General features: G+C 40.6%; 1 protein-coding gene across 5 annotated transcripts in view; it reads left to right on the top strand.

Annotated features, from left to right (window-relative positions):
* The window catches only part of CFAP44 (cilia and flagella associated protein 44), a 148,018-nt gene that overhangs the window by 41,721 nt on the left and 81,390 nt on the right, over positions 1-24,907 (top strand). For 4 of the 5 annotated variants that reach the window (XM_057306749.1, XM_048215189.2, XM_057306751.1 and 1 more), the window contains 8 exons: positions 1,576-1,731; positions 2,142-2,189; positions 2,952-3,051; positions 3,802-3,896; positions 6,940-7,149; positions 7,750-7,860; positions 16,492-16,653; positions 21,784-22,017. In XM_057306749.1, the coding sequence (XP_057162732.1) occupies positions 1,576-1,731; positions 2,142-2,189; positions 2,952-3,051; positions 3,802-3,896; positions 6,940-7,149; positions 7,750-7,860; positions 16,492-16,653; positions 21,784-22,017 (1,116 nt within the window). The remainder of the gene's footprint in view (positions 1-1,575; positions 1,732-2,141; positions 2,190-2,951; positions 3,052-3,801; positions 3,897-6,939; positions 7,150-7,749; positions 7,861-16,491; positions 16,654-21,783; positions 22,018-24,907) is intronic. The other variant, XM_057306750.1, reaches the window with a different exon arrangement.

Here is a 24,907-nt window from a genome sequence, read left to right on the forward strand (position 1 = left end):
GAGTGTAATTTGGTCAGTTTGTTAGAAGAAACTACATCTCAAACTTGTAAAGAAAGAAAAACTTACATATATATACAAAAATAAAAATACATTGAAAGGATGGAATGTTAACTGTAAAGATGAAAATTAAAAAAGACTAATAAAAAGAAAAAAGATTTAAAAAAGAAAAAAAAAAAAAGAATGTGATCAGACGAGTGAAGAGAACAGAGCCATACACTAGATTCTGGGTATATTTTGGTCTGTTTGTTAGAAGAAACTGCACTCCAAAATTGTATGTATAAGTTTTTCTTTACAAAAACAAAATTAAATACAATGAAAGGATAAAATGTTACTGTAAAAGTGTAAATTAGAAAAGATTTTTAAAAAGTTGGTAAAATAAGAAATTGGTTGAAAAAGGAAAGAGAAAATGAAAATTGAAAGACTAAAGAATCTTGGGGGGGGGGACATGATTTCTATATACTAATTTCCCCCTAGCACTGGAGTTTTGCAGTTCCCTATGATCAGTAAACTGAGTCATGGCTAGATGTTCTTGCTGATCTTCTGGGGGAGGAGCCTGTTGTGCTGATTCGCAGGTGTCTTTGCCCCACGTGGAAGTGCACCACCCTCGCCAGGGGGCCAGGCTAAGTAAGCGACTCCTCTGGTTTGCTCTGTGTGGCTTTTGTTCCCTGAAGGCTTTCTGTGCAGCTTTAGAGAACAAGAATGAAAATGGTGGCTTCCCAATCTCCAGCTCAGGGCCGCACTCCTCAGTGTGCCCTCAGAGGAAAGCAGTCACTCCCTCCTGTCTCCCTGGTGTCTGTCCACACCCCGTGCTCACCTAGCCTGTGACCAAGCATTTCTACCTCAGGCCCTCCACCCGTTTTGAGTCTCCAAACCCTGCAGACTCCTGTGGCACCCCCCCACCCCCGGCTATTCCTCCGGGGTGGGCGGGCAAGAAGTGGGGTCTTGCTGGTTCTGCCGCTTGCTGGGCTCCTGCTTGGTGGCGAGCAGTTGCCCGGCCCTGCCGTGGTTCACGATATATGGTAACCATGAGCTGAAAGCCCACCTCTGGGCTCTCTGGCAGCCGGCTTCCCCACTCCGATGCTTGGGCGCTCTGCTGCTCTCAGGCACCCCCGGTCTTCCTGTGACCCCAGGGACCCTGAGGCCACACTGTCCCAGCTAAGATTCTGCCTACTTCACCACCTGGGGACCTTTCAGGTAGGGATGTCCTTCACCAGAACAGACTTCTGAAAGTTTTGATTTTGTGCTCCACTGCGCTGTCACTGTCTGGTAGCCGGCTGACGGAGTTTCTCCCACCCCCACCCCCCACAGTCTATCTTCCCATATGTCACCTCGAATTCACTTCTCCACACCTCCTACCTTGCAGAAAGTAGTCACTATTCTATTCAGAGTTGCAGCTATTCTTTTCTTAGATATTGAGTTCACAGATGTTCAGAATGATTTGATAGCTATCTCGCTGAATTCCTGGGACCAGACAAAACTAAGGTGTCCTCCTCCGCCATCAGTCAGGGCCTTTTCTTATAAGAAATATAAATACAGAAACTGCTGATTAATTAAAGTATTTTCTTATTTTATAAGATCTGGGATTTTGAGACAGTAGATACTGCTGATTCTATTGATGATACTGGATTGTTAGAGATTGAGCCCATTAATGAACTTCAAGTAGGCAAGAATGTCAAACTCTTCTCTATGATAAAAATGAAGGAGATTGGAAGTAACTTTTGGTTGGCTCAGGTAAGTTTGTTCTTCTGTCTTGGCTCGTTAAAGTTACCTAGACATAAAATTAAAATACTAACATAATTTATTGTCACAGTAAGTCCATTTTACTATTAAGACTACTATTAATAGGTCAATGAAGAGTACCTGAACTTTGGATTCTAGTTGACCTGTATTTTATACATAGACAACCAATGAACATTCTTATTATATTAAACTGACTGTATGTATTATGGAAATACTTTGTTTATTGTGTGTTCTAAAATATATAGAAGCTGTTTTTGTTAAATTTCAGTCACACTTTAAAACATAGGTAAGCTTTTGGTATTACTGTTGTCCTTTACTTTAACTAGATCACAGGAACAAAATTCTTTTTATTTGATAAATGCTAAAAATGATAAACTATTATTAAGTATTTAATTTTTTAGGATGCCAGTGGAGCCATATGGAAGCTTGACCTTAGTTTTTCAAATATTGTAAGTTGTCTATTTTATTTTTTCCCTAATTTTTTATAACAAATATCTGTTCTTCTTTAAAAGATACTTTATCTTTCTCCATATTTGATCATTGTTTCCATCAAAAACTTACCCAACATGTCCTAGTCCTGAGAATTTATTCTCTCTCTCTCTGATTTTACAAAAAAAGGGGCTCTCTCAGCAAACTTCACTAGAAGAGTGGCAGTGACAGTGCCTAATGTTATCCACTGTTTTACAGTTGTCATAAACTTACGGTATTGTCATTTATATTATCTCCTGCAACACTCACGGCTACCCTGATGAACAGGTAGACAGTTGCCATCACCTCATTTTACTGGTGAAGAAGTAGAAAGCCTTCAAGAGCAAAGCCAGTACTGTTTCTCCTAATTCCAAAGTCCAGCACTCTTTCTGGCCTTTTATGCTTTTTTTCTTTTTTTTTTTAAGATTTATTTTAGAGTTGGGGGGAGGGGTGGGGGAGAGGGAGAGAGAGAATCTCAAGTAGACTCCCCGCTGAGCGTGGAGCCTGACGTGGGGCTCCATCTCACCACTCTGAGATCATGACCTGAGTAGAAACTAAGAGATGGATGCTTAACTGACTGAGACACCCAGGGGCCCCAACCTATTACACTTTTAAAAATTTCTTTTCAGATAAAATTACATGTATGTTATAGGGTTCTATTTATATTTTTAAAAAAACTTGACCTTAATTTGATGTTAACTTATCTTTAAGATCTAATAGGATTTCTGTCTGTTTATTATCAGACCCAAGATCCAGACTGCCTCTTCTCCTTCCATTCTGGAGCTGTTGAAGCCTTGGCAGTCTCTCCCCTCACTTACCTCATGGCCACTACTGCCTTGGATTGTGAGTAGGAACTCTAAACGAAAATACATCTGGTCTTTTTTGTTTTGTTTTCCACACAAAATTTTATATGTGTTTGATGAAAAGCATTTGAGAACTTTTCCAAAAGGTAAGCGTCTTGATGCAAGTGAGGTGAGTTTTTATGGAGGGGAGAGGAGCTAAATAACTTGGTTATTATGAAAGATAAAGGACACGGTCAGTTACTCACAAAAATGCCATTCATTTTGATATTATCCACATTCATGCCTTTCTTATTTTTTTTTTTAAAGATTTTATTTATTTATTTGACAGAGAGAGCGACAGCCAGCGAGAGAGGGAACACAAGCAGGGGGAGTGGGAGAGGAAGAAGCAGGCTTATAGCGGAGGAGCCTGATGTGGGGCTCGATCCCATAACGCCCGGATCGCGCCCTGAGCCGAAGGCAGACGCTTAACCACTGTGCCACCCAGGCGCCCCTTCTTATTTTTTTTTTATCACCTTCTTTCTTCCTTCTTGATGCATGGTGAATCTTTTGTGGGCTATACAAGGTGAAATTAATCCACCAGTCAATCACCAGTTGTTTACTTTATTATCCATACTTACAAATTGCCTGGTTGAGGGTATACATGTAAATTTTTGACTAAAGAAAGCCTATTAGATTATTAGTTGATTTATTTATGAAATTTCTTGTTATAATGCTCAACATGTTCAGTGAGCCAAGGTTATTTAAAAAGATGCCGTATATATTTGTTTCTTTTAAAACTGTCTTTCTGTAGGCTCTGTTCGAATCTATGATTTTGCTAGCAAAACTCCTTTGGCTCAGATGAAATTCAAACAAGGAGGTACGGCCCTTGCGTGGGTACCGCGACTGGTGAGTTAATGATAATGAACTTCTACTGGAATCTCTTGGTAAATATGGCATATCAGTGATATTTCTTAGAAATATATTACATGACTCTGGATTTTAGAGAAGAATAAAAATTTTAACTTAGTTTATTCACTGACAATGTGATAGAAATCGTATGACCTTGCTTTTGTGGTTTTGGTCCTGTTTTAATGAAAATCTATTTTTGTGCCACTTGCAGGTTAGTAATCATTTCATGTTACAAAATAATTACTCCACAGAATTTTGTGTATCTATCCTCTGACTGTTATTTCATTCCTTCTACTTATATTTCCAGCATGCCCGCAACGTGCTGGGTCGTTCTAGCTTCTGGGAATATAGTGATGAACAGAAAGACAAAAATACTTGCCCTCATGCATCTTACACTTTAGTGGGAGAGAGGAGGCAGAAATGGACAATAAAGAAAAATAAGTAACATATGTGATGTGTTAGATAATGATAAGACCTATGGAAAAAAAGTTAGGCAGAGATAGGGAGTTGTCCTTGTTATCCATTGCTAGGTAATGAACTACTACAAAATGTAGTGGCATAAAACAGCAGTCATTTTATTTTGCTCATATGCTCTCTGGATTGGGAAACCAGATATGTGACAACAGCAGTGGACTGTCTCTGCTTCATCATGTCTGGGCCCTGGAATCATGTAAAGGCTTCTTTGTCATCAGTCTGGCACCTGGCTTGAAGGCTGGGCTAAGCTGGGATGTCAATAGGAGTGCCTACCTGATAGCCTCTTCCTGTGGCTTGTGCACAGCATGGGGGCCTCAGGGCAGGCACACACTTCTTAAATGGCAGCTCAGCACTCCCAGATTTAGTGTCCCATAAGCAGGCAGATGCTGCTGGCCTTGGAAGTCATATAATGTCAGTTGTACTGTACTCACTTGAGCGAAGCAGTCTCAGGGCCCACCCAGATTCAAGGAGGGGCAGGACTTAAATGCCATCTCTGTATGGCAGGCATGCCAAAGATTTTTCAGCTAGGTTTTTAAAATATCATGGGAGTATTTGGGGGAGTGTTTTATCCTTATTGTTTTGGATTGAAATCAAAGAGAAAATGTTCCAGGACCAAAATAAATGTGGTAATAACTGGAATGGAGGAGAATTTCATGATGAAATAAAGACCAGAAGGAGAACTCAGGCCAGGCAGTAGAGGCAGAACAATAAGGTTAGAATAGGTAGAAACCAGAGTGTTTGCTTCCCAAACCTGGCTGACTCTTTATTCCACTTCATTTACACTCTTACCTGAAGTATTTAAAATACAGCCGTATAATTAAATCATTTATACGGATGGTTGTACAATGTTCATAGACTGTTTCCTTTTTTAGCCTCCTATCCAAGTAATGATCATTGGATATCATGATAGAATTAAATGCCCTGCCTTTATATCCTCTTGCTTTTCTAGAAAACTCTGTATTTTTATGACTCCGCTCAGGTCAAACATCCTCTTCTGAATAGCCCTCTGTGGCCCTACCTTCAGGTCGACCTAGGCACCCCTTCCTCTGTGATATATACCAATTTTATGAACCTTATCACAATGTACTAAGATGAATTGCTTTATTGTCTCTTTCCCACCAGACTGTTCTTCATGGGTGACAAGTACACTTTATTCTTCTTTGAACCTCTAGTGCCTTTCCAGTATATTTAGACACATAGCAAATTAACAATATTCAACTGAAGTTGGATGGAGTACGGTTTTTTATTACCAAGACTCATAACTGCCTGGCCTTAGTGATGATCACTCTGCTGTAAAGAATATCAGGGCTCTCGCCTTTGTCCCAAGAAAGCAGATTTAGTGTACTCAGACACTGCTAGGTTTCTTTCTCCAGCCCAGACTTCTCCTCTGAGCTGTAGATGATGTGTCACCCTCATTTTGAGATCTCCAAGGGAACCTCAAACCCAACATGTCCAGGACTAGATTCATGATGCTCTGCTGGCCTCCAACCAGCCCCCCTCCAAAACGATAATAGCAACAACAACCACACAGATGCTTGGCTCCCTTCCACTGTTTTCTATCTCAGTAATTGTCTCAGTCATCCTTGACACCTCCCTCTGCCCTTCTCCCCTGTCTTCAGTCGTCATCAAATAGGGCCATTATAGCTCTCTCTAAACTATGCCCGTATCCCTCCTCTCCATGATGCCACCTCAGACCAAGTGACCATGATTACTCTCCTGGAGTAAGGCAGCCATCTCTTTAAAGGTCTCCCCAAAGGTCTCCCTGCATCCTACCTCAGCCATCTCAGTTCTAGTTTGCACAATGCAGCTAAGATGATGTTTTTAAAACAGTAAATCTGATCATGTCACCCTTTCCACATGCATGCACACACAAACGTACCCAAACCCCCAACTAAAAACCTTTCAATGGCTTTCCACAGCTCTTGGGATGAATACTATCCTTAATGTGACATGTAAGCCGCTTTGCAACCTGGGCCTTGCTTATCTCCCTCTTTAGCTTCTTTTCTGCCACATAACCTTTGCACAAGCTCTATCCTCCCCCAGGAGTGCTTCTCCCATCTCCCAGACCTTAATTTCTGGGCATCTTTCTGGTCTCTGTTCCACCATCTCTTCCTGAAGGAAGCCCTCAGTCTAGGTCAGCTTTCTTCATTATATGCCCTCAGAGAGTGTTTCTTTCCTTTAGCATTTATTTCTCTTCATAATTTTGCATTCATCTGTGTGATTAATGTCTGTCCTCCCCCTGGACCATAAATTCTGTGAAACCAGGGACAAACTGTTTATCCTCACCCTTGAGTTGCTGGTGATAGGTGCCTGGCACATGGTAGACACACTCCACCAGTGTTTGTGCCTCCGGTGTTTGAATTGCCATTGTTTACCCATCCATCATCAGCAGTGATAAGGAACTGTCCTAGAATAGATGGAGGTTACCAGAAAGTGGTATAAGGAATTACCAACGAGCAGTCCATGTTAAATTATGTGGCTAAATAAAATACAGAGTTATTGGTTATGTTGTCCAACTTTCTTAATCAACTAATTTCAGATTTGTTACATTTAATTTTTATTCAAGGTAAGCTACACTGGAGCACAGATTATTGTAGGATTCGAAGATGGGGTGGTTCGAATACTTGAACTTTACGATCCAAAAGGGCTCACAGTTTTTGCAGGACGGAAGAAAATTTCTGATGCAGATATTAATTTGAGACAGGTTTTCAAACCCCATACTGCTCGTGTCACTGCTTTAGCTTATGAACGTGATGGAGAAATTCTAGCTACAGGGGTAAGTGGTAGATTTCCTTTTGTTTCCTCTTGAGCTTTCATGGTTAAACTTATTCGTGTTCCTACGTGATAACTTATTTGCTGATGTACATTTTAGAGAAAAACTCAGTTTTTTTATGTTCATATTCTTTCAGTATAGTCTGTGACATTTCAAAATTTTCTTACGAATTGAGTTCTAATGCTTATTTCAAATGAGTAGAAATTTTCAACTGGGAGTTATGTTTTATGTATAACCAGTATTTTATCACATTGGTATGTTCTTATATAGAATTGCCATAAGTGAAGAGAATAACCTTGTACATTGTTAATGTATTAATAAGTGAGCATATGCTTTGTGGAATTTTTTTGTGAGGTACAGGTGATGTACAGGTATGGTGATCATTCTTTCAGAAACACATCCTGGAACACTCGGTTTGTCAAATGTTCTCATGGGGTAAATGAAGCAAATATTTGAAATAAGAATTTTTCCAGAATAATCTGGGATATATGATTATCGTGGGTATAGATATACAGTGGGTATACTATAGCTAGTAAGTGCTACTCTGTACTCTGTGGAATAGATTTAAAAAAAATATTTGTTGGGTATTTCTTTTTTTCTTAGAGTAAAGATCAAACCGTCTTCTTCTTTGAGGTAGAAAAGGATTATAAGCCAATAGGGTATATTACTACTCCTGGACCTGTTCGCCAGTTAATATGGTCTTCGAACTCCCATGTAAGTAATTATTATTTGTCTTCATGTTTAAATCTCAATTACAGCATAGTGAAGATCTGGAAGATAGAGAATAGCAGGTGGAATTATTAGCCCTACTCCTGGGTCCTGCAGTGAGGGGCCAGGCATGCTCTTAGCTTGGCTAGTGGAGCGTCACTGAGGAGCCCCACATCCCACTCGTCACCTCTCTCTTCCATTCTCTAAATAGGTGGTCATGATCCCCCTCCCAAAACAGTGGGTTATATCAGGCTTTGCTTTAACCATGGTGACTTTATTGAGATACACATATCAGAATGTCTCTCAGTCCTTTTGACATTCAGAAGGTCAGTTTTAAGGTCTGAATGTCCTTGTCCTCATCTTTATATCTTTGCTTCTACCCCTTTTCTGCCTTTATTTTCTCTTCTAATTTTCCACTGACTGTTTCCTAACAACAGTTGGTGCTTCAGTATTGGTTACTGATCTTATTTAATGCCTCTAATTTCCCTAAGTTTCAACATAGGATAACTCTCATCTGAATGTTGATTTAATGTCTAAACTGGGTGCTGTCCTGGGTTCTAGGATAATAATACTGATTGAACTGCATGAAAGTGTCAGAATTATTGAAGTAACCTCTATAATCTACTTTGAACTCTTCTAAAGAAAAGGGCTATAACAATATAGTATATAGATAGGGAGATAAGATGACGGAGGAGGAGGGGACCCCTTTTTCAGCTGGTCCCCTGAGTCGAGTTGGATAGGTACCAGACCAGCCTGAACATCCATGGAATCAGCCTGAGATGCAGGAAGATACATCTGGATCTCTACAAATGAGCATCGCCAGCGCTGAGTATTGAGGTATGAAGCGGGGAGCCGTGAAACCGCGCACAGATAACGGAAGATAGACGGAAGGGGAAGGGAGCCGCCGCGTTTGGGCGCCGGGAAGCGGTAGCCACCTGCACGGGGGAGTGGGCGGACTCGCGGACCGGCACCCGTGAGAGAGCAGACTGAGACCGTGAGCCGGGAACACATGCCTCCAGACTGAAATGGAGCTCTGGTGCGCTCACTGGAACCAGACTGAGACTGGGAGCTCCAGGAGCACGTGGGGCGGCTGGCGGCTGGCAGTGTTAGAAACATAAAGGACAGAGATGTGCCGGCCCTGGAAGTGAGGGCTGGGACGCCGGGTGTGGGGCGCACATCCTGGGATGCTGCAGGGTTGAGCAGCACCAACAGAAACAGAGTTAAAGTGGCCAGAACATCAGTGGAGAACAGTCCGCGATCCCTCTGTTCTGAGACAGAGGCTGAGATTCGGCCACTGCTGCTCTGACTCTCAGAAGAGGCACAGCAAACCGCCAGGGAAAACTGCCAGAGAACAAAAGCCTGGAAAGACCAGCTCACAGTGTGCCCACCCCCATTCCCCCTGGCAGGGGACACGGAGACTCTACCCAAATAGGGTTGCCTGAGTATCGGCGCGGCAGGCCCCTCCGCCAGAAGGCAGGCTGAAAAATCAAGAAGCCCACATCCCTAAGATCCCTATAAAACAAGGGTGCACGGCCTGGGTCCCGGTCAATAATTTGGGCTCTAGACAACCCCGCAACCTCTCCTCATCAGAATGACGAGAAGGAGACCCCCGCCCCCAGCAAAGAAAAGACAATGAGTCTGTGGCCTCTGCCACAGAACTAATGGATATGGATATAACCAAATTATCAGAAATGGAATTCAGAGTAACAATGGTCAAGATGATGTGTAGACTTGAAAAAAGTATTAATGAAAATGTTAATGAGAATATAGAATCTCTAAGGGCGGAAATGAGAGCAAATCTGGCAGAAATTAAAAATTCTATGAGCCAAATGCAGTCAAAACTAGAGGCTCTGACGGCCAGGGTGAATGAGGCAGAAGGACGTATCAGCGAATTGGAGGATGGGTTAGTAGAAGAAAAAGCTAAAATAGAATCTGGACTCAAAAAAATCCATGCACAGGAATGTAGGTTACAGAAGATTACTGACTCGATGAAACGTTCCAATACCAGAATCATTGGCATCCCCGAGGGGGTGGAGAAAAACAGAGGTCTAGAAGAGATATTTGAACAAATTGTAGCTGAAAACTTCCCTAATCTAGCAAGGGAAAGAAACATTCGTGTCCAAGAGGCAGAGAAGACCCCTCCCAAGCTCAACCACAACAAACCTATGCCACGTCACGTCATACTGCAATTCATAAATATTAGATCCAAGGATACAGTATTGAAAGCGGCCAGGGAAAAGAAATTTCTCACGTACCAAGGCAAAGGTATCAGAATTACGTCAGACCTGTCTACACAAACCTGGAATGAGAGAAAGGGTTGGGGGGGGGCATTTTTAAAGCTCTTTCAGAGAAAAACATGCAGCCAAGGATCCTCTATCCAGCAAGGCTGTCATTCAGAATGGATGGAGAAATAAAGACCTTCCAGAATCGCCAGTCATTGACCAATTTCGTAACCACAAAACCAGCCCTACAGGAGATATTACGGGGGGTTCTATAAAGGTAAAAAGGCCCCAAGAGTGATACAGAACAGAAAGTCACAATCTATAGAAACAAAGACTTTACTGTCAACATGGCATCATTAAAATCATATCTCTCAATAATCAGTCTCAATGTAAATGGCCTAAATGCTCCCATAAGATGTCACAGGGTTGCAGATTGGATAAAAAGACATAACCCATCCATTTGCTGTCTACAAGAGACTCATTTTATACCTAAAGATACATTCAGACTGAAAGTAAAGGGATGGAATACCATCTTTCACGCCAGTGGACCTCAAGAGAGAGCTGGGGTAGCAATTCTCATATCAGACAGATTGGATTTTAAACTAAAGACTATAGTTAGAGACACAGAAGGGCACTATATTATTCTTAAAGGATGTATCCAACAAGTGGATATGACAATTATAAATATATATGCCCCCAACAGGGGAGCAGCAAGATACACAAGCCAACTCTTAACCACAATAAAGAGACATATAGATAAAAATACACTAATAGTAGGAGACCTCAACACTCCACTATCAGCAATAGATCACCTAAGCAAGAAATCAGCAAAGAAACAAGAGCTTTGTATGCCATACTCGACGAGTTGGACCTCATAGATATATATAGAACACTAAACCCCAGAACCAAAGAATACTCATTCTATTCTAATGCCCATGGAACATTCTCAAGAATAGACCATGTTCTGGGTCATAAAACAGGTCTCAACCGATACCAAAAGACTGAAATTATCCCCTGCATGTTCTCAGACCGCAACGCTTTGAAATTGGAACTCAACCACAAGGAAAAATTTGGAAGAAACTCAAACACTTGGAGACTAAGAACCATCCTGCTCAGGAATGATTCAATAAGCCAGGAAATCAAAAATCAATTTAAACAATTTATGGAGACCAACGAGAATGAAAACACAGCAGTCCAAAATCTATGGGCAAAGGCAGCCCTAAGGGGGAAATACATAGCCATCCAAGCCTCACTCAAAAGAGTAGAAAAATCTAAAATGCAGTTTTTATATTCTCACCTCAAGAAGCTGGAACAGCAACAGAGGGACAGGCCTAATCCATGCACGTGGAAGCAGTTGACCAAGATTAGAGCAGAAATCAATGAATTAGAAACCAGGAGCTCAGTAGAGCAGAGCAACAGAACTAGAAGCTGGTTCTTGGAAAGAGTAAATAAAATTGACAAACCGCTGGCAAGACTTATCCAAAAGAATAGAGAAAGGACCCAAATTAACAAAATTATGAATGTAAAAGAAGAGGTCACAACCAACACCAATGAAATTGGAAGGATTATTAGAAACTTTTATCAACAGCTTTATGCCAATAAATTAAGCAACCTGGAAGAGATGGAGGCCTTCCTGGAAACCTATAAACTACCAAGACTGAAACAGGAAGAAACTGATTCCTTAAACAGGCCAATTAATTATGAAGAGATTGAAACAGTGATAAACAACCTTCCAAAAAACAAAACTTCAGGCCTGGACAGTTTTCCTGGGGAATTCTACCAAACATTCAAAGAAGAAATAACACCTATTCTCTTAAAGCTATTTCAAAAAATAGAAACAGAAGGAAAGCTACCAAACTCATTCTATGAGGCCAATATTACCTTGATCCCCAAACCAGGCAAAGACCCCATCAGAAAGGAGAATTACAGACCAATTTCCCTAATGAATATGGATGCCAAAATCCTCAACAAGATCCTGGCTAATAGAATCCAACAGTACATTAAAAGGATTATCTATCATAACCAAGTGGAATTCATCCCTGGGATGCAAGGGTGGTTCAACATTCGCAAATCGATCAGCGTGATACATCATATCAACAAGAAAAGACTCAGGAACCATATGATCCTCTCAATTGATGGAGAAAAAGCATTTGACAAAATACAGCATCCTTTCCTGATTAAAACCCTTCAGAGTGTAGGGATAGAGGGTACATTCCTCAATCTCATAAAAGCCATCTATGAAAAGCCTTCAGCAAATATTATTCTCAATGGGGAAAAGCTGGAAGCCTTTCCCTTAAGATCAGGAACACGACAAGGATGCCCACTCTCACCACTATTATTCAACATAGTAGTAGAAGTCCTTGCAACAGCAATCAGACAACAAAAAGGGATAAAATGTATCCAAATCGGCAAAGAAGAAGTCAAACTGTCTCTCTTCGCAGATGACATGATACTCTATATGGAAAACCCAAAAGAATCCACTCCCAAACTATTAGAAGTTATAGAGCAATTCAGTAATGTGGCAGGATACAAAATCAATGCTCAGAAATCAGTTGCATTTGACTCAGCTCTCAGAAAGAACGAGTTCTCAACATTTGCTGCAACATGGACAGCACTGGAGGACATAATACTAAGTGAAATAAGTCAAGCAGAGAAAGACAATTATATGGTTTCTCTCATCTATGGAACATAAGAACGAGGAAGATCAGTAGGGGAAGAAAGGGATAAAGAGAGGGGGGTAATCAGAAGGGGGAATGAAGCATGAGAGACTATGGACTCTGAGAAACAAACTGAGAGCTTCAGAGGGTAGGGGGGTGGGGGATGGGATAGACTGGTGATGGGTAGTAAGGAGGGCACGTATTGCATGGTGCACTGGGTGTTTTACACAACTAATGAATCATCGAACTTTACATCAAAAACCAGGGAAGTACTGTATGGTGACTAACATAATAAAAAAAACCTTAAAAAAAACAACATAGTATCTAGAAAAACATTTTTTTAATTAATAAATACTCATTGTTTTCATCTTTGCTAGGCACTGATGATGGATTCCATAAGCAGTACAAAGCAATCTCTTCTGAAAGAGAAAAAAATGTACCTACTTTAGAAGTTCAATAGCTATCGCAAAACAATACAAGATTTCACAAGGGAATTGATGACTAAAATATCAGTGGTATAGACAATATGTGCTGTGAATATATAGATGGGAAATATCAAGAAGGGGATAAGTTAACATAAGTTATTAGTATTTTACCTAATCTTGAGGAAATGGTAGGATATGTGTAGTTGGAGAGAAGGTGGGTACAGGTGATTTAGGTGATGGAAATGAAAGCTGCAAAGGGACCTGTGTGTTAAAGCATGAACATGACCTGTGATATTATGTGCATCCTTTAATCATTTCTCTAGATTCAAAGTCAAAAAATCAAAAAAGTTAGGAATGGTGGGTGGGAAGGGGGTGGGTGTGACTACAAAGGGGCATCTTGAGGAAGATCTTTATGGTGATGAGATAGTTTTGCATCTTGATTACGGTGAATTGTTCCATGAATCTACACATTTGATAAAATGACATAGAGCTATACACACATTCTATGTTAATGTCAATCCTGGTCTTGATGTTGCTGCATAAGAGGTAACCCATAGGAGAAACTGGGTGAAGGGTACATGATTCCTCTCTATATACTGTTTTTGCAACTTCCTGCGAATCAATAATTCTTTAAAAAAATAATTCTTTCAAAATAAGTAAAAATTTAAGAAAAATAATAGGCATACGAGACCAAAACTGCCAACATAATTCAGAAGTTATTTCAGGCAGTGATGCCAATTAGTGCTTGTATTTCCTATATATGGGAATTATTAATGTCAAAGTAAATTACCCTCATTTCACAGTGTATACGTGTATCAAACCATCGCATAGTACTCTTTAAACTTATACAATGTTATATTTCAGGGAAGATGGGGGAAAAGGGCAAATTACCAGGTGTAACTGATATGCTGTTAGCTTCCACCAGTTCTTCATGGTCAGACCTCCTGCCTTCCTGAATGCATTAAACTTCTGTCTGCTGATTATAACTTGTGCTTCCAGTAAGGATGTTCCACATGTGCACACAGAATCACTCTGCCTGCCATGGTCACTACCACGACCACTTTGGGCAGCAGTGGGAAGTTATGGGGGAGGCAGATGAGAGGCAAGGGGATCTATTGGGCAGCTCTGTTCCAGACATGTGACCAGGGTGTGAAAGATTGCCGACAAGAGCTATGTAGGAGGTAGAATTCACAGAATTTGGTGATCTGGAGATTTTGAGCTGTTTAAATGAAACACATGAGTTTCTCTAAGACAGGTTCTTTCACCTGCATTATTCTGCAACCACTGTTCTCTCTGTAGCTATAACCAGAAAATCTTGAGAATTATTCCAGTCTCTTTCCTGCCTCTAACCACACTCCAAGCTTCTTTGATTATGCATTCTAAACATCCCTAAACATCTTTAATATCCTAGATGAAAACATAGTACTATACATAAAAGTAGCATTCAAATAAATGAAAATGAAGTGAAAAATAATGGACCATTTGGAGGAACTGAACAAACTCTGTTCCCACACAGTTTAGAGTTATATAAATGCCTTAAGGCAAAGGCCCAACAGAATGTCAGGCGCTTTTCTGCATTTCCTCTCTCTCTGGGATCATATCCCCTCAAGTCCTAATTGTTTTTGTAGCTTTGAACTTCAACTTTTGTCTCCTCCTGTCTGCAAGAATGCCTAAAGCTCCAGGACACAGCATTCTGTTTGGCTTCTAGGTCTCGTGGGAACTGTTGGCAGTTTGTCCTTAGGAGGAAAAGTTGCAGAGGAATCCCTCACCTTCCCACTACCCAACATAATATCCTGTTACCTCTGCATCTACTTGCCCTCTTCCCTTTTTTGTAATAGATACCCTCTCCCTTCCCACGTGAGGCCAGTTCTGCCTCCTGTCCTTTGAATTGTATTCTCTTCCACTTTTTTCAAGATTTCATACTACCAATTTTTTCTTTTCTGTCGTAAATTTAACCTGCCCTGTTTCCTGGATCATTTCTATTGGTATTTAAATATGTTCAAGTATCTCCCATGAACAAAAAAAAACAAATTCCTTGACCTTCTGTTCTCCTCTAGCTACTGCCCCATCTTTTACCTCCTGACTTTTCCGAGAGGATTGATTATTCCTATGGACTCTTAACTAGTTTCTAGTCTCATCATTCTACGAAGTCAGCTCCTGTAAAGAAACCAGTGATGTCTGTTTTAACATTTTCAGTTCTTAATCTTTCTTGACCTCTTAGCCTCATTTGACCCTGTTAACCCCTACTTTCTCTTTGAAATACCATCTCCCTTTGACTTTTGTGACATTATGCTCTCCTGGTTCACTCTTGCACATCTTGCCATTCCTTTTCAGCCTCCCTCACCCCATTACTGAGTATTGTTTCCCTAAGCCTCTGTCCCAATCTCTCTTCTCACTCTGTTCTCCTGACCTAGGTGTTACCATCCAAGCCCGTAACTTCCTTGTAAGCCCTAATGTGCCACAGGATCTTTGCACATGGTATTTCCTTTGTATTGCACACTCCCTGCCTTGCACAGCCTTCTTTGCTCTTATGGCACCTCTGCAACACTTGTCGCAGTTATAATTTACATTTATTTATAGGATTTGTTCAAGGACAGGCTCTCTTGGAGGTAAGCACCATAGTGCCAGACACATGCCACAAAATGCCAAATACAGAGTAGATACGTAATAAATAATTACAGAACGAAATGACTGAGTGAAGTAACATTTTGAATAATGTGTCTACGGAATATCAAGATGGGAACTTCGCAGACATGGTTAAATATGTGATTTTGGAGATCAAGAGAGTGGTCTGGCCTAGAGAGATGAATTAATTTGGAATCTAATTGTGCCTGAGTGGTAATGAAGCCTTAGGTTGGCTATAAAATTTCCCAGAGAATGTTTATGAAGTGAGAGAGGAGGGAAGAGGACAAAAACCTTGGGAACATCCACATTTAATGAACTTGGGCAGGTAGAGAATGACCCACTAAAGGCTGCTGAGACGGACTATGCCATCCACATGCTGCAGGGTTTCCTTGGCTGTCCTAATTTAAATATTCTGCTCTTTGGGCTAATATATTTCACAGCTGCAGTTTTTGCTCAGAAAATGTGTTACGGCATCTATACGGGAAACAAATCTAAATCTAATTTTAACACTTAGCTTATTAATGATATAATAGGTATTAATTGTGTATAGTGATTAATAAGATGACTCATTACTGCAGTGAGGAATTAAGGATTTCAAAAATGGTTAATATACATAGCAATTATATTTTTCTTGATTTATGAACTTCTTGAACGATGCTTCTAAAAATTTGCCTAAATGTGAATGACACATTAATCTTTCTTTTTCAGCCTGACAGTACTTTACTGATTATTTGTGAGAATGGCTATGTTCTTGAAACTCCATTTCCAACCATAAAGGAGGAGGAGGAAAATCGTGATGTAGTTTCCTATGAAATCAAGGACATGCACATAAAATGTTTTCATTTCTCAAGTGTCAAATCTAAGATTCTGGTATGAGATATCCTTGAAGCATTATCTTCTAATATGTTTTTTCTTAGAATATAAAATGTCTTTTTTCTTCAAGTTTTTATTTAAATTCCACTTAACATGCAGTGTAATATTAGTTTCAAGTGTACAATATAGTGATTCAACACTTTCGTACACCACCTGGTGCTCATCACAAGTGCCTTTCTTAGTCCCCATCGCCTATCTAACCCATCCCCCATGACCTCCCCTCTGGTAACCATCAGTTTGTTTTCTATAGTTAAAAGTCTGTTTCTTGGGGGTACCCAGGTGACTCAGATAAGTATCCAACTCTTGATTTCAGCTCAGTTCATGATCTCAGGATTGTGAGATGGAGCCCCGCACCAGCCCTCCATGCTGGATGGGGACCTTGCAGAAGATTCTCTCCCTCTCCTTCTGCCCTGTACCCCCCTCTGAAAAACAAAAAAAGAGTCTCTTTCTTGGCTTGCCTCTCTCTTCTTTCCCTCTATGATCATGTGTTTTGTTTCTTAGACCCTATACATGAGTGAAATCATATGGTATTTGTCTTTCTCTAACTGACTTCACTTAGTATAATATTCTCTAGCTCCATCCACATCATTGCAAATGGCAAGATTTCATTCGTTTTTATGGCTGAGTAATAGTACGTTATATAAAAGCACTGATGAAATACAAAGAAGAAGAAGACAATTACCCTGACTTTAGTGAGCTTATAAGCTCATAGGAAGCAGCTGATGCATTAGAAGGCAGTAGTGAACAGATGTTAAAATCACAGTGCAAAGAAAATAATTTTAGGGGTGTGGAGTGAAACGAATCTAAGTTTGATGGAGGGGTAAGAGGGGATCAAAGATGACTAGATAGAGGGGACACTTAGTACTTAAAAAATGAGAAGGATTTTGAGAGGATGAAAAAGGAGAGGAGGGCAATAAGAGCGCAATAACATCCTGAGGGAAGGCAGAGTTGTAAGAGTTTCTGGTGTTTTCAGAAAATGAAGAATGGAATGTTGAGACAGAGGGATGCAGTATGTGGGAGGGATGAGGCAGAAATCTGTGAGCAGCATTTGGGCTCTTAAATAACCAATCAAGGTGTTTCTATTTAATTCTAGACCATTGAGCTCCATTGTGAGTTCTTTTTCCCTGTTCTGTTTTTTTTTTCCACCTGTTCTTTGAAGACATTTTTATTATTTCAGTATAGCTGACATGAGTGTTACATCAGTTTCAGGTGCACAACATGGGGCTACAGCAAGTCTGTTCGTTACGCTGTGTTCACAACTGTAGCTACCGCCTGTCACCATACAATACTATTACAGTACTATTGACTATATTTCCTATGCTGTACCTTCTATATTTTATGTATATGTCCTCATATTTTACATCTTTTAATTCATAATTTTCTTCTAATTATGGCCTTTTTTTTTCCTACTTAAAGAAATCCCCTTCACATTTTTCTAAGTCCAGTTTAGGGATGATAAACTCCTTTAATTTTTCTTTGTCTGGGAAACTCCTTCTTTTATTCTGAATGATAACCTTGCCAGGTAGAGTATTCTTGGTTGTAGGTCTTTTTCCTTTCAACACTTTGAATATATAATGCCATTCTCTTCTGGCCTGCAGAGTTTCTGCTGAAAAACTGGCTAATAGCCTTATGGGGTTTCCTTTGTATGTAACTTCTTGCTTCTTTCTTGCTACTTTTACAATTCTTTTTATCTTTAAGCTTTGACATTTTAGTAATTGTGTCATGGGTTCATCTTGTTTTGAATTCTCTGCACTTCCTAAACATGGATGTCTGTTTCTTTTCCAGATTAGTGAAGTTTTTAAGCTAGTATGTCTCCAAATGAGTTTTCTGCTCCTTTCTCTCTCTTCTCCTTCTGGAGCCTTTACAATGTGAATGTTTGTTTGCTTGATGTTGTCTAAGAGATCTCTTAACTTATCCTGAATTTTTTCCCCCCTGCTGTTCATTTTGGGTGCTTTCCATTACCCTCTGTTCCAGATCACTGATTCATTCTGCATCTGTAATCTGTTGATTTCCTTTAGTGTTTTTTTTCTCCCTCACTTCAGTTACTGTATTTTTCATCTCTGATTCTTTTTTCTATTTTCTATCTCTTTGTTGAAGGCCTCCTGCGTTCTTTTACTTTTTTTCTCCATCAAGGTGAGCATCTTTATGATCATTGCTTTAAACTCTTTATTAAGCATATTGCTTATCTCCTTTTTATTTCTTTTTTGGAGGTTTTGTCTTGTTCTTTCTTTTGGAATGTATTCTTCTATCTCCCCATTTTTCTTGACTTTCATGTTTGTTTCTATGAATTAGGTGGAACAGCTACTTCTCCTAAATTTGAAGAAATGGTCTTGTGTATAGTCTCCCCTGTGTATACTGGGTGACTTCATCTGGCTGGCTGGAGCTGCAGCTGGTGTAAGGTTGGGGGTTGCAGGGCATTCCGTGCTGTGGCTGACCTGGTGAGATGGCTGGAGCTGAATTGGGTGCAAGTGGGGGATACCAGGGCTCTGCATGCAGTGGACATTCTGGCAGGACAACTAAAACTGAATTGGGTGCAGATTTGGAGGATGCTGAGGCTCTATGTGCAGAGGGTACCCCGGCAGGACAGCTGAAGCTGAAGTCAGTGCAAGTTGAAGTGTCCTGGGAAGCTCATTGCAGAGGGGGGCCTGATGGGGTGATAAGCCCAGGCCAGAACAGGTCACGGTGTCCAAGCACATACTGTGCATGAGTGCCCTGTCAGGCCAGCTGAAGCTGAAGTTGGTGTAAGCTGGGGAGTCCCTGGGCTTTCCATGTAGAAGACACTCTAGCAGGACAGCTGAAGTGGAAATGGGGATAAGCCAGGGTGTTAAAGAGCATTCCACACTGAGGGTGCCCTGGTAGGACAACTGAAGCTGGAGTGGGTACAGCTGGGGACCCCTGGGTATGCTGCACAGGGGCTGCCCTTGTAGGGTAATGGGGGACACCTGTGTGCTGTACAGGGGGCATCCAGGTGGGACAGCTGGGGCCAGAGCAGGCATCAGCCGAGAGGTCCCAGGGCACTCTGTAATTGGGGGTGCCCTAGCAAGCTGTCTGAAGCAAAAGTGGTGGGGACCTGGAGTGTTTGGGAATGCTTCGCACCTGTGTCCCCTTGGTACAGCAGCTGGAGCTGTGGTGAGGGCTATCTGGGGGTGTGCTGGTGTAAACCTCCCTGGATCCTCCTTGGTGAGATTGCTGGGGCTAGTAGGGGCTAGGGGCCTTGGGCTCACTGATGTGGTAGGCTGATTAGGGTGCCCAGATCTTGCTCCCCCCATTCACACTGTCATGGTGGAGGGGGAGCATAACTTGTCATGCTCGCCAGCCCTTCTGACCCGCAGAGATTTCCAGCAGCTCCCTGCAGTTTGTCAGGGTTCTAAGGTTGATTCTTTTATATACTAGTTGCCCTTTTATTTATTTGTTTTTTATTTAAATTCAATTAACATAAAATGTATTATTTGTTTCAGGGGTACAGGTCTGTGATTCATCAGTCTTATATAATACCCAGTGCTCATTACAACACATAGCCTCCCCAGTGTCCATCACCTAGTTATCCTATCCCTCGACTCCCCTCCCTCCCCTCCCTTCCCCTCCACTCCAGCAACCCTCAGCTTGTTTCCTATGGCTAAGAGTCTCTTATGGTTTGTCTCCCTCTCTGGTTTTGTCTTATTTCATTTTTTTCCTCTCTTCCCCTATGATCCTCTGTTTTGTTTCTTAAATTCCACATGTGAGTGAGATCATATGATAATTGTCTTTCTCTGATTCACTTATTTTGCCTAGCATAATACCATCCACATCATTGCAAATGGCAAGATTTCATTTTTCTGATGGCTGTGTTATATTCCACTGTATATATATACCACATCTTCTTTATTCATCTGTCAGTGGACATCTGGGCTCTTTCCATAGTTTGGCTATTGTGGACATTGCTGCTATAAACATTGGGGTGCACATGCCCCTTCAGATCACTACATTTGTATCTCTGAGGTAAATATCCAGTGGTGCAATTGCTGGGTTGTAGGACAGCTCTATTTTCAACTTTTTGAGGAACCTCCATATTGTTTTTCTGAGTGGCTGCACCAGCTTGCATTCCCACCAACAGTGCAGGAGTGTTCCCCTTTCTCTGCATCCTTGCCAACATCTGTCATTTCCTGACTTGTTAATTGTAGCCATTCTGACTGGTGTGAGGGATCTCATTGTGGTTTAGATTTGTATTTCCGTGATGCCAGAGATGTTGAGCACTTTTTCACGTGTCTGTTGGCCATTTGTAGCTCTTCTTTGGAGAAATGCCTGTTAATGTTTTCAGCCAATTTCTTGGTTAGATTTGTTCTTTGGGTGTTGAGTTTGATAAGTTCTTTATAGATTTTGGATATATTCTGATTTCTCTTCAGATCATATAAATCTTTCACCTTTTACTAGTTACTCTTTTAAACCTTAGTTGTTGTTGTTGTTGTTGTTGTTGTTGTTGTTGTTTTTCCCCCCTGTGTCCCAGGGCAGACAAATCTGCTCCTACTCTCTCGGTACTGTCCATTCTCACTGCAGTGCAGAGCATTTGGGGATGGAGGTTCCCTTCATTACTGTGTCTCCATCTGTCTTTCGTTGTGCAGAAGCTGTTCATCACCCCTCCCACTGTGAGATTTTGAGGAAGGGATTGATGTGATGAGAGCATATAAATTAGTAGGATAATTCTGAGGGATGAAAAATAAAGAGGTAAACGATGGGAGGTAGGGACACCAGCATTAGGTGGCTTTTGAAATCACCATCTGAAAGACACAGAGGGTCTGACAGTATTACTAAAAATAGGAACAACTTTCCTTGGGTTATTTTGATCTACCTAATTCAGGTTTGATGGTGATAGACTGGAAGAAATTATGTTTAGTTTCTCTATTAGGAAAAAAATGAGAAAATAATTTCTATAAAACTAGGATTGAAGGGGGTAATACAGAAATGATTTAAAAATGATAATGATAAAATATATCCCCCAAATTGATAATTATCTTTAAATGACATTATTTTACATCAGAGCTGTGAGTTCTTCTAGGACCCTATCTTCCTTTCACCTTCTTTGTCATCCCCTTACTGTAAATGAATGAATGATTTACAGTTGTTTTTATATCTTAATGTCTCTTGCAAAAGCGATTAATAGAAATAGAAAAGAGAAAGACACTAAAGAAGTTGAAGGAAAAGGAGAAGGAAGAAAGGAGGAAGCAGTTAGCAGCAGAGAAGGGAGAAGATGGAGAAAAGGAATTACAGGCAGAGGAGGAGGAGGAAGAGCAAGAGGAGCCATTACCTGAAATCTTTATTCCATCAACTCCCTGTCGCATCCTCTGTGGCTTTTACTCTGAGCCAGGGAAGTTCTGGGTTTCTTTGGTGAGTAATAATGTAATACATAATTTTTATCTCAGCCCTAATCAAATATAGTTTATGATCATGATTTTCCAGCACATTCTTACTTTCTAACTCTTATGGGAAGACCATTTATTAACTACTATTGAAAGTGTGAATTTTGGTGAACGAATGTGAGTTATAGTTTTTATATCATCTTAATATCTCTTTTATGTCTCCTTATTATATCTGCTATCATCTATAACAATCATACATGTTCCAGGAGGTCAAAGGGGAGAAGAATTGAAGATAGAAGGGCAAAGGGCTAAAGGTTCTTCCAGTTGGTTCTGCGGTTTTTTAAATTTTGAAACTAATTGGCATTTTGAAAATAATGGTCACACTATCCTGTAAAATTTTGCTTGCATTTTGTTATTTGCAGCTATGCTGTGTGGCCACATGGAGGTCTGGGAAGATGGCTGTTTTTAGATGGTCACATTGCCACCCTGAATAAAATTGGGATTTGGCTAATAAGGAAGAAGAGAAAAATGGATATCAAGGACTGTCACAATGTTGTGACAACTATATCCTCTAATTATATATTTTCTACTCCTATCATAAGACATTGATCAATTGCAGAAAGATTTCCTTCATTATAAATTTGTTACAAATTTCAGCTCCATTAACCAAAAAAGTAATAATTGACATAAAAGTATACAGGCATACACTATTTTATTGCACTTCACAGATACTGTGATTGTCACAAATTGGTTTGTGGCAATCCTGTATTGAGCAAGATTATTGGCATCGTTTTTCCAACAATATTGGATCACTTCATGTTTCTGCGTCACATTTTGTAATTCTTGCAGTATTTCAAACTTTCTCATTATTTGTTGTTATGATCTGTGATCATTGATCTTTGTTACTACTGTAGTTGTTTTGGGGAGCCATGAGCCACACCCATAAAAGACCACAAACTTAATAATAAATAAGGTGTGTGTTTTGACTGCTCCACTAGCCAGTCATTCCCTTGCCTCTCTCCCTCTCCTTGAGCCTTCCTATTCCCTGAGATACAATATTGAAATTAGGCCAATTAATAACCCTACAATGGCTTTTAATTGTTCAAGTGAAAGCAAGAGTCACATGCTTCTCACTTTAAATCAAAAGCTAGAAATGATTAAGCTCAGTGAGGAAGACATGTCAAAAGCCAAGATAGGCCAAAAACTAGGCCTCTTGTGCCAAACAGTTAAACAGTTGACCAACTTGTGAATGCAAAGAAAAAGTTCTTAGAGGAAATTAAAAGAGCTAGTCTGGTGAACACGTGAATACTAAGAAAGAAAAACAGGCTTAATGCTGATATGGAGAAATTCTCAGTGGTCTGGATAGAAGATCAAACCAGCCACAACATTCCCTTAAGCCAAAGCTTAATCCAGAGCAAGCCCTGAATTCTCTTCAATTCTATGAAGGCTGAGAGAGGCGAGGAAGCTGCAGAAGAAAAGTTGGAAGTTAGCAGAGATTGGTTCAGTGAGGTTTAAGAAAAGAAGGAAAGGAGCTGTCTCCATAACACAGAAGTATAAGGGGAAGCAGCAGGTGCTGGGATAGAAGCTGCAGCACGTTCTCCAGAAGATCTGGCTCAAATAATTCCTGAAGTAGGCTACACTGAACAAGAGATTTTTTTTTTTTGAAAGATTTTATTTATTTGAGAGATAGAGTGAGGGAGAGAATGAGCAGGGAGAGGGAGAAGCAGACTCCCCACTGAGCAGGGAGCCGGATGTTTGGCTTGATCCCAGGACTCTGGGATCATGACCTGAGCTGAAGGCAGATGCTTAACTTACTCACCCACCCAGGTGCCTCTGAACAAGAGATTTTCAGTGTAGATGGAACCATCTTATTGTGGATGAAAATGCCATCTAGGACTTTCAGAGAGGGGAAGTCAATGCCTGGCTTCAAAGAATGGGTTGGCTCTCTTGTTAGGGACTAAAGCAGCTGGTGACTTAAGTTGAAGCCAGTGCTCATTTGCCATTCTGAAAATCCTGGCCCTCAGGAGTTACATTAAATCTGCACTGCCAGCGCTCTAGAAACAGAACAACAAAGCTGGATGACAGCACATCTGTTTACAACATGCTTTACTGAAGAGTTCAAGGCCACTGTTGAGACCTACTCCTGAGAAAAAAGATTCTTTCAATATATTACTGCTCATGGACAATGCCTCTGGTCACCCGAGAGCTCTGACGGAGACATACCCTGAGATTAACGTCGTTTCCCTGCCTGCTAGCACAACAGCCATTTTGCAGCCTGTGGATCAAGGAGCCTTTTAAACTTTCAAGTCCTATTATCTAAGAAATACAATTCATAAGGCTATGGCTGCCATAGATGGTGATTCCTCTAATGGATCTGGGCAAAGTCAATGGAAAAACTTCTGGAAAGGATTCACCATTTTAGATTCATGGAAAGAGATCAAAATATCAGCATTAGCAGGATTTCTTGGAAGAAGTTGATTCCAACCCTTATGGATGACTCTGAGGGTTCAAGACTTGAGTGGGGGAAGAAACTGCTGATGTGGTAGAAATAGCAAGAGAACTAGAATTACAAATGGACCCTGAAGGTGGGACTGAAGTGCTGCAATCCCATAATAGAACTTTCACAGACGAGGAGTTGCTTCTTCTGGATGAGTTAAAAAAAAAAAAAAAGTGGTTTCTTGAGATGGCATCTACTCCCAGCAAAGATGCTGTGAAGATTGTTGAAATGACAACAAAGGATTTAGAATATTACATAAACTTAGTTGGTAAGCAGAAGCAGGGTTTGAGAGGATTGATTAATTTTGAAAGAAGTTCTGTGAATAAAATGTTAACAGCGTTGCATGCAACAGAGAAATTCATGAAAGGAAAAGTTAATTGATGCAGCAAACTTCAGTATTGTCTTATTTCAAGAAATTGCT

This window comes from Ursus arctos, unplaced genomic scaffold (assembly GCF_023065955.2).
Source record: "Ursus arctos isolate Adak ecotype North America unplaced genomic scaffold, UrsArc2.0 scaffold_4, whole genome shotgun sequence".
Lineage (NCBI taxonomy): Eukaryota > Metazoa > Chordata > Mammalia > Carnivora > Ursidae > Ursus > Ursus arctos.